Source organism: Alosa pseudoharengus, unplaced genomic scaffold (genome assembly GCF_046254945.1).
Source record: "Alosa pseudoharengus isolate Yale_2024_CS ecotype anadromous, Long Island Sound unplaced genomic scaffold, YU_APseudo_1.1 YU_APseudo_1.1_scf_16, whole genome shotgun sequence".
Lineage (NCBI taxonomy): Eukaryota > Metazoa > Chordata > Actinopteri > Clupeiformes > Clupeidae > Alosa > Alosa pseudoharengus.
The window spans coordinates 908286-921236 of NW_027468630.1; the positions used below are offsets into that span (position 1 = coordinate 908286).

The 12951-nt window shown below is 40.1% G+C and overlaps 1 protein-coding gene across 1 annotated transcript in view; it reads right to left on the bottom strand.

The window, feature by feature from the left end:
- Nucleotides 1-6740: 6740 nt before the first annotated feature.
- The window catches only part of cdh8 (cadherin 8), a 106872-nt gene continuing 100661 nt past the window's right edge, over nt 6741-12951 (bottom strand). Inside the window, exons 10-11 of the mRNA XM_076288031.1 lie at nt 8470-8721; nt 6741-8189 (exon numbers count right to left, since the gene is read on the bottom strand). Coding sequence (XP_076144146.1) covers nt 7696-8189; nt 8470-8721 — 746 coding nt within the window. The 3' untranslated portion in view covers nt 6741-7695. The remainder of the gene's footprint in view (nt 8190-8469; nt 8722-12951) is intronic.

The following is a 12951-nucleotide window of genomic DNA, read 5'->3' on the forward strand; positions in this document are numbered from 1 at the left end:
ATATGTGTATGTGTGTGAGTGTACAGTATGTCTGTGTGTGTGTGTGAGTGTGTATATCTGTGTGTATGTGTGTGTGAGTATGTATGTGTGTGTGTATCTGTGTGTGAGTGTGTGTATGTGTGTGTGAATGTCTCTGTATGCGTGTATGTATGAGTATGTGTATGTATGTGTGTTTGTAGGTGTAGAAGTATGTGTGCATCTAGATACAACATTCTATCCCACCGGTCACTATTGTGACCGTTAACATGTTTACTCATTCTGCAAACACACCAAAGACATTTTAATAATTATAAATGTATATATCATAACTAGACACCTTAAAGACCATGTGTACCAAAAATATTTGTCCTATGTTTATTTTAACATACTTTAAAAACCTTTTATTTGGGAGCTGTGAGGCCGTCATCCTCTTCTCAAGGTGCAACCAGGAAGTAAACAGCTCTGGTCATGTGACAATTTACTCAAAACATTTGACACTGCACACATTTAATTGAAACACTCTATTGTTTCAATATTTACTGAAAGAGTATTGGGATATTCCCCAGTTACAGTTTTAGAGGCTTATGAGTACATTTTTTTTTTTCGGTCACAATTGTGACCGATGGGTTGAAATGGGTTAATACAAAAAATGGGTGACCCTCCCTCCTAGACAAAAAAAAGTTAGGTGACCCTCCCCTCAACAAAGAATAAAAAGACATGACCCTCCCCTATTTTCCTCCGGTGACCCCGTTTATAAATAACGAACGGTCCCTAAATATACTAAAATACAAATTATACTTAATCTAAATCAATTCTAAAAACAGTATCCACATAGTGGTGATTAATCAATCAGAGGCGCTTGCAATGACTGAGGCAGGGACTGAGCCTGTGATTCTCTGTGCATAGTAAGGTAAGGTAAGGTGCTCTGTGTGAATGAGTGTCATGGTGATAGTGAAATGGTGATAGTGGTCATGGTGATAGTGCAAATGAGTAAGTCCAACAGTGCAACAATGCAGAAATAAAGTAAAGTAAAGTCTATATATCTATATATTTAACTATTTAAGAAAAGGTATAAGTGTGGCCACAGTTCGGCTGTGGCATGGAGGGAGGGGTTATGCATATGTGCTAATGTGCTAATATAGCACGCAAACAGTGAGGCAAAAAGACAGTGGTAAAAGTGGCTAGTGGACAGACAGTATCCAAACTTGGAGTTTCAATGGCCCTGGGGACAAATGACTTTCTCAGTCTGTCAGTTGTGCAAGGCAGTGAGCAAAGTCTCCAGCTGATCAGGCTCTTCTGCTTAACAATAGTGCTGTGGAGTGGATGACACTCATTGTCCAAGATGTTGATCAGTTTGTTCAGGGTCCTTTTGTCAGATATTGAAGTGATGCACTCCAGTTCAGCTCCCACTACAGAGCCAGCTTTCCTGACCAGCCTGTCAATTCGCCCCACATCCTTCTTCCTTGTGCTTCCTCCCCAGCATACCACTGCATAGAAGAGGACGCTGGCAACACTGATGCACTTCTTGTAGAGTGCATCAGTGTTGGCTGACCAGTCCAGTTTATTGTCCAGATGGAGACCCAGATACTTGTAGGTGCTAACCACCTCCACATTGACCCCATCAATGTGGACTGGTAGCAGAGTGGGATTAGACCTGCGGAAATCCACCACCATCTCCTTGGTCTTTGAAGTGTTGAGTTGAAGATGATTGATGATAGATAAAAACCTTATAAACCATTTTTTGTCAATCTTCAGAGGTAAGTATGATCCCTATTGTACACCCTTACTGTGTATAACCACATATTAATGGAGGAGGAATGCTACTTGCATTATTTTAATGTAATGAAGATCTACCTTGAAATAACATTGTAGCTCTTTTGTACATTCAAGATAGAGGTCAAGATGTTGGACTTAAGCTGAGTTTGCGAATTAATCCTTCTCAGTACTAGTAATTGAAAAAAGCTGGTCAGAGTTTTAACACCAATGCAACTTGTTCACAGAAAAGAAAATGTTTTCTGGTGCTTGCTGTCATTGCAGGGTTTTTTGTTTTAAAACTGTTTTTCTCACAACATAGATCTGGATTGTTTTCATCAAACTAAAGCTCTTTATATCAGAGATTTTGATAAGTTTTAATTATCTTTCCCACATCATGTTGCCAAACAAAAGAAAGGCTTAGAAGCAACCACAGTCTCCCCCTTTTCTACCCGTATCTCCAGAAAGAGTGATTTTATCTTCTGAGCATTAGCTACTCTCTTTGTTAATCCTGCTTGAAAGATTAGATTTTTTTTAAAGCCAGTCTTATCAGATATTAAAGTATTTCATGAATAACAAAAACCCTTGATCCTGTCAATTACTAGCTCCTGAGTAGATTTACATTATATTGCAACAGACAGAACATATTCAGTTATGTACTGTATGTACTGTAGGCTATAGACAACAAACCTGACCTATACTTACCCCTGCTTAATGTATAGGATCATATTATGTTAAAAACATTACATTACATATGAGACCATATATTCCTTCATTATACAACTTTTGAAAAGGAACTAACAAACAACATTCATCCACAATGCATAAATAAACAATGGACCTCTTTTGCATAGTTTATTTTTCCATATTGATATGGAGTGTGCAGTTCATTCTTGTGTATTGCCTTCTATAATATCATATTTGTAAGCCCCGGACCACTCTGGAGTTTAGTTTATTAAGGATATGTGATTGTTACACGAGTAAGGCTTTGGAGAAAGAGACACTGGAATGCAAATAACTGTATGGCCAGACCATGAATGTGTGTGCTTCATTCAAGGGCAGTCACTGTGGTTTTGTACAGAAAAGAATGACATTCCTGACAAACTGCTGGAAGGCAGCTTCTGTGTAGAGGTTTATTCTTCTGAAGAAAAAAAGTAAGGTCACTAATGTGGAGAAAGAGATCAGACAGAGAACACAAATCGCTTAAGTTCTTGTGTGATCCAACTGATGCTTAGACTATAGCTTCTCCTTTGTCCTTAGGACAAGGCCTAGAAAAAAGATCCAAACTTTGCTGATATTTAATAAAGAGTCTGAGATACTGTAAAGAACAGTAGGCCGAGGACATTAGGCATAGGACATATTGAAATAGTTGGAGTTATTCTGTTATGTCCTGGCCTGAATCAACCCATTGATTCCTTCTCAATCAAAGCCCTAATTGTCAGCCTCTACACTTCTCACCACAAAGAGTGGTGGATCACAAGAGGCACAGTGGTAAATAGTAAATCGTACATGAACATGCAGGGCCACCCTTAGGCATTGGCAAGGGTAGTCTGAGCCCACCCAAACAGGAGGTACATCGGAGGTTCACGGAAAATAAGCTAATTTCCTACAAGGTTGGCTTGTTCCTTTCAGCCCATGTGCTGGAAAGGATTATTGAGTCATATGCATGATGCCTCACAATAGCATACTGTGCGTCTTTATGATGACTTTCAATGACTGCACTCATAACACATTTTGATATTTTAGTGTAAGCCCTTACAGCTTGAATCATCATGCTGCATTTTAATCCTTCTTTTTCTTTTTGATGATGCCACTGGCAGTATCTTTTCCATATGCTGAATGCTCTTTATGCACCAGGTGCTTTTTATAGAGACATACATGACTCTCTACAAGCTTTCTAAACAATATTTGTGCAAGGCTTTTGCCAGAACACCACAAGACATTGTGAGAGTGGTTATGTCTATGTATAGCATTATGTGTTTATAATGCATTGTGAATACTGAGTTTAAGTAAATAACCGTTATACTGTCATACGTTTCAAGTCTTCTCAAAATGCTAAGATGCATCATTACTGGGTATCAGGGGGAAATAAGCACATACATGACAACCTCACATAGTCAACACTTCCTGAATGTAATCCATTGTCATAAAACATTGTCTTCTGTTGTCACATGCTTTGTTATTGACATTTTGCCGTGGGGACAGTCACCTCCTTTCCTAGTCCTTAATGTCAACCTGATAAAGGACCATGTTCACCAGCTTTCTGACAGCAATACAACAGAATCTGCTGAGTATAAATCATACCTTCCAGTCCTGAAATGCTTATGATTAGGATAGATGTAGACACATTGAAAACACTGTGATGAATAGTTTCTTTGTTCTTCTCCTGATGCTTAACATTTGGCTTTTGGGTTGATAGAATTGATGACAATGCATTGCTAATGTCATAGCTTCAACACCCCCCCCCCCCCCCGTCATTCCTCTAAAGAAAAGAGGAATGTTTAATGTGTTTGTGGTCTTCAGTTGAAAATGAATTCCTTGGTTTGACAGGAATATTGACCAATCGGCTAAATTCAATTTAAAGAAACAAATAGTTCATTTCCCTGGGGGATCTCGGTGAGAACACTTCACTGGTGGGGTAGAATGTGTGAACATACTGGAGAGAAACTTCTTTCCCCTGTGCTTAAAGAAAAGACTATTTCATTTCTAGTAATATCTAATTAGTAGGAACAACCTATCAGGGACGGTTCATTTTATATGGTATAATTTGGATCCACTCTTGGAAATCACTAGCCTGACGTACAGTAGTCATACTCAATTCTAGTCAAAATATAAGTCATAATTATGGGATGTGTTTCAACCGATACAGGGGGGAATGCATATGCACTAAATTGGATAGACCTAACCGACCAGAGCAACAAAATAGCTTACCGTTAGGTGTAAGAATAAAAAAACACACGAACCATCCTTCTTCTCCACAAATGCCTTAACATTGTTTTCTGGTCTTTTGTAAAAGTTAGTGCCGTCAATAACTCCTAGCCTACAACACTCATTAGCGAAATCTAAGAGATACGTAGTAGAGTAGGCTATTAGGAAAAAACTGATAGCCTATATCCCCTCCGTTTTTAAAAATAATTCTATTGAACACTGATATGCTACAAACATGTTAAACAGCTGGGAAAGGCTGTCGCAAATCCCTCGAACAGGTGGTCAATCAGAGATTTCAAACGAACGACGGAACATGTCACAATGCAACAGTGCTGTTTTCCCTTGATAAAAAAGTGAAACCACAAGTTTTCCCACATCTCAACTTTGGCCAAAGTTTTCAAAAATAATCGTTTTCAGTGATAAAACCTCATTAAATAATATGCATTTTCCATATGGGGTCTTATAAGCCATGTATCCTTCTAGACACAGCGTTTTTGTTTCAAACATAAGCCTAATCTAAGCTGCTCAGATGACGTGATAGACCAGGCGCTGTTGCTCACCTGTCCATCATCGTAAAGCCCGATTTGATTGGTCTGCCCGATATAGGGCGAGCATACTTGCTCCATAATGGAGCAATGCCAGACCGAACTTCCCGACCTCAAATGTTGTGGGCGGGACTAAGTTCGGAATGGCCCCCAGGCTAAGAAATCACATTTTATGAATGTGTAATTAGGCTACAACTACAAACATAAAAAAGACAAGCAAATGTCACTTCACATTTAAATGTAAGATAATACAAATTTCACTGATACAAAACGAAAGACATAATAACTAGTCTACACATAACCAACTTGGTTCCTTTTGTCTTTTGAACAACCTTTTAAATAACTTATTCTGACTGAGGATGTCATCAGAGTTGTTCAAATTAGTCAGATTGGCTTCATTAAAATGAGCATGTCAAAATCAGAATAAAACTGACACTTCCTCACCAAAGAAACACATTGCTGTTGGAAAGTTCCTATTGTGTGTCTTTCCAGTGTCAGTATTTTTGACTAATTTTACCCAATCGCTGATACCATACTAGACCCATTTACTCAGACCCATCATAGACCCATTATGTTGCATCGGAGTACACATATGTCTAGAGAAAACTGAAGAGTCCTAACTCAAAAAGGAGTGATTATTATGATCTGTAACCTCTCTCTTCAATTTCTATGTTAGGGAGGATGCTTGCATTCACAATGGACAGTATCCCATACTGCAACTACAACTCTCAAGAAGAAGAAAAATAGTCACCCAAATATTTATAAAAATATATTTCACAAAGTAGGAAACAATACATGGATATCTTAGATTACAATACGGAGAGTAAATAATTAAACATACAAGTTTATAAGCAGTAAAGCACAGTAGAAAATATGATCTGCAGGTAAGACTATCCCCTATATATATATACTGTTCAGTCTACTGAGAACTGCCATATACTGTATCAGTACAAATCAAGTAGAATGCACACAGCTGAAGTGCCATTTTAGATCCTCAAGTGCATGAGCTAGCGTGCATAGACACAACCTATCGCTCAAAGAAAGCTAAGAACATCAGCAGAAACTCTATTTACAGATAATGTTTTTTTTGTTTGTTTGTTTTTGCTTTGTTTTCCTTAGTATGGTACAGGGTAAGACAATACGCAAAATGTCTGCATTTTGTACTTTATTTGAATTATTTCTTTTTTTGTCTGATAAAATGTCTAATAGAAAATATATTCGCTTGAAGTTTCCAGGGGTCAGATAAGAACTCAATTTCTCCAGCTATTGTGCTTAAATAATCACTGACAATGTTGTCCACAGTAATTTTGTCCATATTCACATACTGTGTAATACCACCTTTTTCTTCTAATCTCTAAATGGGAGTCGTCATAGTCTTTACAGTGACATGTAGCTCCTGCCAGTGAGCTTACTGTGTCATTTACAGTATGGTATAGCTTTTACAAAAGAGCGTCTTGGTTAGAGATTTAGTAGAATTAACTTAATAAGAAATAAATGTGAAATAAGTAAGGAAATTAGACTTGAAGTGACACAAATTTACCTTTAGCACGAAAAAGACAACTGGCAATGAATATTTACACACTGACATATAAATCATACTACTTTGAGGAAACACATCAATTTCCAAAAACAGTTGAATACATCTGTATTTAATACTCGCTTCTGTAAAAAGAAGGCCTCAATGTTTCTACATTTCCATTTGTTGTCTTCACTTAAGTCACACTTTTAATAGGCTAATATTCTTTGAGTGCGAACCACATCAGGAGCATGTGAATACAAAGAGTTGTATAAAGCAAGCCATCTGGCTCGTCCAGTTGGTAAATAAACTTGGCCACCTAAAGTATCAAATATTACCTCAACTAATGCCTATTAAAGCCAATACTTTGTAATCTTTTATGCCTAGTTCTCTAGTAAATCATAAATACATTCAACAAAGTAATGCGGATCGATACAGTATATTGCTTTTTGGTCAATTTTTGTTATTATTTTTCTTTCTCTCTGATTGAACGGTAAGAGATCTCTGATAGCTGGGGAGTGTTGCCTTTGCCCTGGCGTGGCCTCTGCCGAGATGTGTCCAGCAAGCTGTGGAGGACAGTCTGTCTCTCTTCATGACCCAAAGTCTCCACCCTTTCTTCCTCTTCCTCATCCTCATCAAGAACTGACCCAGAATCCCGATGTTGATGCTTCCGGTGGTCACAGTGAACAATGAACACCCATAAACACTGCTAGACACTCGATAATAGAATCTAAATCACACTCCACAAGAATCATAGACCTCCTAATATAGACACTGTTTAGCTCGGCTCAACATTACGATGCAACTGATGTGGTAGATGACTAATGCTTCACGTCTCTCTATGAATTAAAAAGGTGCCTCTCCCCCCCCTTTTGTTTTTCTTGTAGTGGCTTGTGTCTACTGTTGGTCACCCATGTGGCATAATACACAACGAAACGGGAGGGGGGGTGGAACAATGTTTGTATTGGTCTTAGGTCAAGTCTCCTTGTCACTCTCTCCCACCGAGTAGAGCTCCCCAAGTCTTCTGAAGCGCGGACCCCATTCCCTGAGGTAGTCGTAGTTCTGGTCCGAGTCCGAGGAAGCCGTCTCCAGCGAGCTGAGGGAGCCCGCAATGGAGCCCCGGCCCTCGTAGCCGTAGATCTGGATGGAGTCGTACGGGGGCGCCGTGGGGTCGTTGTCGGCCTCGTGGAGCCGCACGTTGATGAATTCGTCGACATCCACGCCATTGGGCCCGCCGTGCTGACCCTGCCTGGGCATGAACTGCAGGTCGGGCTTGATGTCCTTGCGCGGGAGGTAGCCGTTGATGCCGTCTGGGTTCTGCAGCGTGGCGATGTCGAAGGCCTCGGTGTCCTCCTCTCCGCCGCCCTCGTCGTCGTAGCGGATGATGTTCTCCCGCACGTCCTCGTCATCTTTGATGATCAGCGGCTCGTTTTTGTGTCTCCGTAGCGTCACAAATAGCACGACGATGACTGCAGAAGAAAGGAATGCAGATTTGGATCAGTAATTCTAAGCGGCACATGACAAAGAAAGATACTTGAAGGAAAAGAAAACCCAAGGATCTGATTAAACCTTCCCAGCACAATTTAAAAATAAGTAAATTAGTTTTGTTCAAAGAGAGTGCTACTCGTCGCTCACGGCACAATTGAGGACCTGACAAAGTGAGATGAAAATCACCCTGATTTCCTTTTGATTGCTAGGAATGAGTGTCACATTGCCTTTACAGGGATCAGGTGTTGGAAAGCAACTTACCTAAGAGTAAAATGATACAGGCCAATATCGCAATCAGCGCTCCCATGCTGAGACCAATGGGAAGCACATAAGCTTCAACGTTGCAGGACTGCACAATGCCCTCCCTGCTGCATCCACAAACGCGAATGGTCAGAGTGTTGGTGCTGCTCAATGGTGGATTGCCGTTGTCAATCACGACGATGGGCAGGAAATACATTTCTTGCTTCTGTCGCCGGAATGTGTCGTGCTTGGCCACGACGCTTATTGTGTTATCTGTAAGGAAAATTGAGGGACACAAACGAATGAGAGGAATTGTCATGCAAATGGATTCTGTACTTTTCCTATTTCTATACCATGATGGCACAACCATAAGACATTAAGCACAGATTATGGTTACAGATTACCAGACCACATTTGGTCCAGATGTGCTTTTCACATATCCCAGACCCTATTTCCTCCTTATGCCAACATGCAATCTGTATCTGGGTACCCCCACAAGACTGTGAACACAAAGCATGTCAATGCAAGAGCTGAACACACGTGGCACTATTTGTGACTGCAAAGCAGCAGCTTAGCCCAGCCATGTTCAGAAGCATGTGTTTTTCTTCTTTAAGAGGCCCTGCTCTATGGCAACACATATGTATGGACTTCAGAAGTAACTGATGATTACTGATGACAAAGCAAATCAATTCAGTTGAAGCACTAACTGGCCCTCCTCTACTCATTACTCATTAGATCTACTTATCTTTCGATGATGAGTAGCTCCTGCATGCTACCTCTTAATGCACTCAGATTATATACTGTACTTCAGGAACCTCCTAAACTACTCTTCTAAAGACCTCTAGTGTGCTCCCACAGTCTGATGAGTATCTGAGAGGTTTCACAATGAAATATTTATGAATGTATAGTAATGATGCAAGGCAAGTGAATTTACGCACACAAAGATAAAAAACATCCATGGAGATAATGGAGTGCTTGTAATATCACATTGTCTATGAAGGCATCTTGGGGGCTGAATAAACAAATGTCTTACTGAGCTGCAGTCAGTTAAAACATCATAAAACGAGAAAGTATATTGCGGTACAGAGGGAAATTGTGCTCTAGGAGATTTACTGGCACAAACATTGTTTAAACACCATAATAAAATATGCAAATGCATGTCTTTCTGAGATCACAAAGTAATTTAATACACATCAAAGAGGGCAAATTACATCCTTAAATATTAACTGACTGTTTAAAAGCAGTCCAATAAACAAGTAAAATCTCATATGTGAATATCATTGCATGGTAAATTAAAAAAGAAAAAAAAGAACATTTTTACTTTGTGTTTTACTCCAGGCTCTTGCTTCTCCTGTGATGTGTATATGTGTGTGTGAATGTGTATGTGTGTGTGTGCGTGTGTGTGTGTCTATGTCTGTGTCTGTGTGTGTAGGTGTGTGCGTGTGCCTCTGTGTGTGTGTCGGACAGCTTAAAAAGCTCTTTGGCTGTATTCTTTGAGTCCAGAGCTGGCAGAACTGGTGGGAGGCCTGGCCTCTGGGTAGCCCTGGGCTCGCTGCTGTGGGTTCCCCTCAATTAGAGCTATCATAGTGAGCAAAAGTGCCTATCATAGTGAGCAAAAGTGCCTGACAGGGCCACTGAGGTCTGGATATTGCCTCTTTCCCCCCATACGGGTGAACTGGTACACCTGTAGCACCCAGGTGGGAACTTTCAGACAAGAATAGAAGCTTACTCCTTTATACAGCAACAAAAAACCCAGTAGATATTTTTTGTTGACTCATAAGTGGAAGACTAATACATATCTAAACTAGAGAGAGTGGGATATGAGGAGAGAGAGAGAGAGAGAGATAAAAGGGAAGAAGTAAGAAGGAGAGAAAGGAGAGAAATATGCAATTAATTGGTCTTTAACAGATGAGTTTGCTCTATGCCATGCTATATTTACCTCAAAAACCACAGTCATGTGACTCTCGCTGCTTAGATGAGCGTTAGCCCAGATGTTGTTGATTCTGGTCTCTAACAAGCCATCAGTATGATTTATACAGAAGAACGTGGTGGTGCCATATGCTGCAGTCGGTGTCATGTTGGATAAGGTAATTTAACCCACTGGTTTAAAACCAGGGGAATGCAATCCTCTGGTGCAGAAGCGCAGGAGCAGACAAATGACACACAAACTTGGTAATTCATGTTAATGTTTTTTCTCCTGGAAGGCAACACAAACTTGGTAATTCATGTCAATGTTTTTTCTCCTGGAAGGCAACACAAACCTATCTCAGTGAGCAATTTGGCTAGCGCTTGCTCTTGGTTGGCATATACACAACTATCGATTATTACTGCCTATTTTTCTATTACGGTTTAAACTAGAGGGTATACTATGGCTTTTGTATTGCATCACTCGGACAGCAGCAATGCTGACAGAGCAAAATAATTTGGGTTATGCAAAACACTAATGTATATTAATGGATTCAGTGAAAGCTTTATTTTATTTGACCATTGCAAACTGTTTTCTCCTCTACCTCTTTCTTTGTAACTGGTGCTGCACTGGCTGCTTAAGAAATGAATGGTCAGCATGTCCATTTGAGTGTTCCCAGGCCAATATCTGTGTGAGTGTGTCCGGGAAAGAGAGTGTGTGCGGTAAAGGAGAGAGAGAGAAAGAGAGAGAGACAGAGACAGAGAGATAGTATGTGTGTGAGAGAGCAAGAGAGAGAGAGAGAGAGAGATAGTGTGTGTGTGAGAGAGCAAGAGAGAGAGAGAGAGAGAGATAGTGTGTGTGTGAGAGAGCAAGAGAGAGCGAGAGAGAGAGATAGTGTGTGTGTGAGAGAGCAAGAGAGAGAGAGAGAAATAGAGAGAGAGAGTGTGAAAGAGAAGCCAACATCATGCCAATGCTCTGTTGGGCCTAGCCAACCCCTGGGCTTGAGTGACAGCTGCTGCAGAGACACATGACTCTCTCTCTCTCTCTTTATCTCTCTCTCTCTCTCTCTCTCTTACTTTCTCTCTTTCATTCACTCTTTCTCTCTTTCCTAAAGTCATTTTAAGAACTGAACAGAAACACAGACAGATATTTTGATCTAATCCCTTATGCTCTGAGTTGTTATTAAAACCAGTCAGTGTCAACTCCAAGCTTGAGCTCTGAGTGATCTTTAATAGCACCTCAGTAAGTTCATCTAACAGAGGCGTTCTCAGCCCTCTTTGTTTGCCCCATTTGAGTTCTCAGAACTATATCAGCAGGGTTTCTTGACAGTAACTGACGATTCAGTCCTTACCAGACATACCAAAAAACAGCTGAAAGTGTTTGTAGTTGTAGTTCCCTAGTCAGTCGTAACTTTAGGACTCCTAATTGTTTTGACTAAGAGTAATTCACAAAGCATTCTAGAGTTAAAAGTAGCACCCGGATCAACATGTCTGGGATAGGTTAGAAGTAGTCGAGACTAACTCGCAAAAACATATTCGCAAACAGTCGTAAGCAGCTGTTTGTAGCATTCCACGTCACAATGTTTTGAATCACTTACATGAGATCTCAATTCACGAGAATATAATTGTGCATTGTAAGGGATGCAATAACACCACAAACAGCAACCAAAACCATTCATTGTTAAGATTTAAACTGAATGTAATGTTTAGTTGTAAATCAAATTAAATTGCTTCTCGTCTATGCAAACGTGTCTTTATACAGATTAATTAAATAAAAATAAAAAAACGTTGCAAACATACTGCATCAATCCGTAGCGTATTCAATTACTGGGCTATTTGCTTTGTAGCCTGTCATCTTTATTTATTTATCTATTTATTTATTTATTTATCTCTCGTCCTTCCCGGGACTCGTAGCACATGCCTTGCCAGCAAAGACCCGTCACTTATCATCCCCCAATCTCTGTGGTCACTGCAAGCAACCTTGTGCATGAGAAATGACGTCAACCATAGCAACAGAGCTCTTATCTTTTCTAAGGAGTTGTCATTTGTCCTTACTAAAATTTTGTGAATAGGTTTTATATTAAGAGGAAACTCCGACTTACGGAAAAAAAACTTTTAGTGCAATTTATGACTACTCTTAGCGCTAAGATAAAATGCCTTGTGAATCTGGTCCTGCTCTACTGCCAGAAAAATAGGTGTTTTTTTATTTGACAAATGTATCATTGTATCATGTATCATGTATCATTTTGATGTTAATTACTTTCACACACACCTCCGCCACACACACACAGGGTGCGATTTGTAGGGGGGATGGTTAGGATTTCCCCCCCTCTGGTTTTCCTATCCCTACCTCTGCTAAATTATTTTTATCGTCGGGGGGGACAACATTTATCCCCCTCTGCCCCTCATATTGATTAATGCTACTTCATATAAGTAAAGCGCTGCAACGTGAGAACAGTCTAGTAGGCTAGCCTACATTATAATCTGACATCAGAAACGCACCGTCACCGTCAGCACTGATGCTGCTGACACAGTGGCTGCGTGATAACTTAATTTGGCCTTGATCGTGCAGGACATTTCAGAATGTCGAGTGTGTAA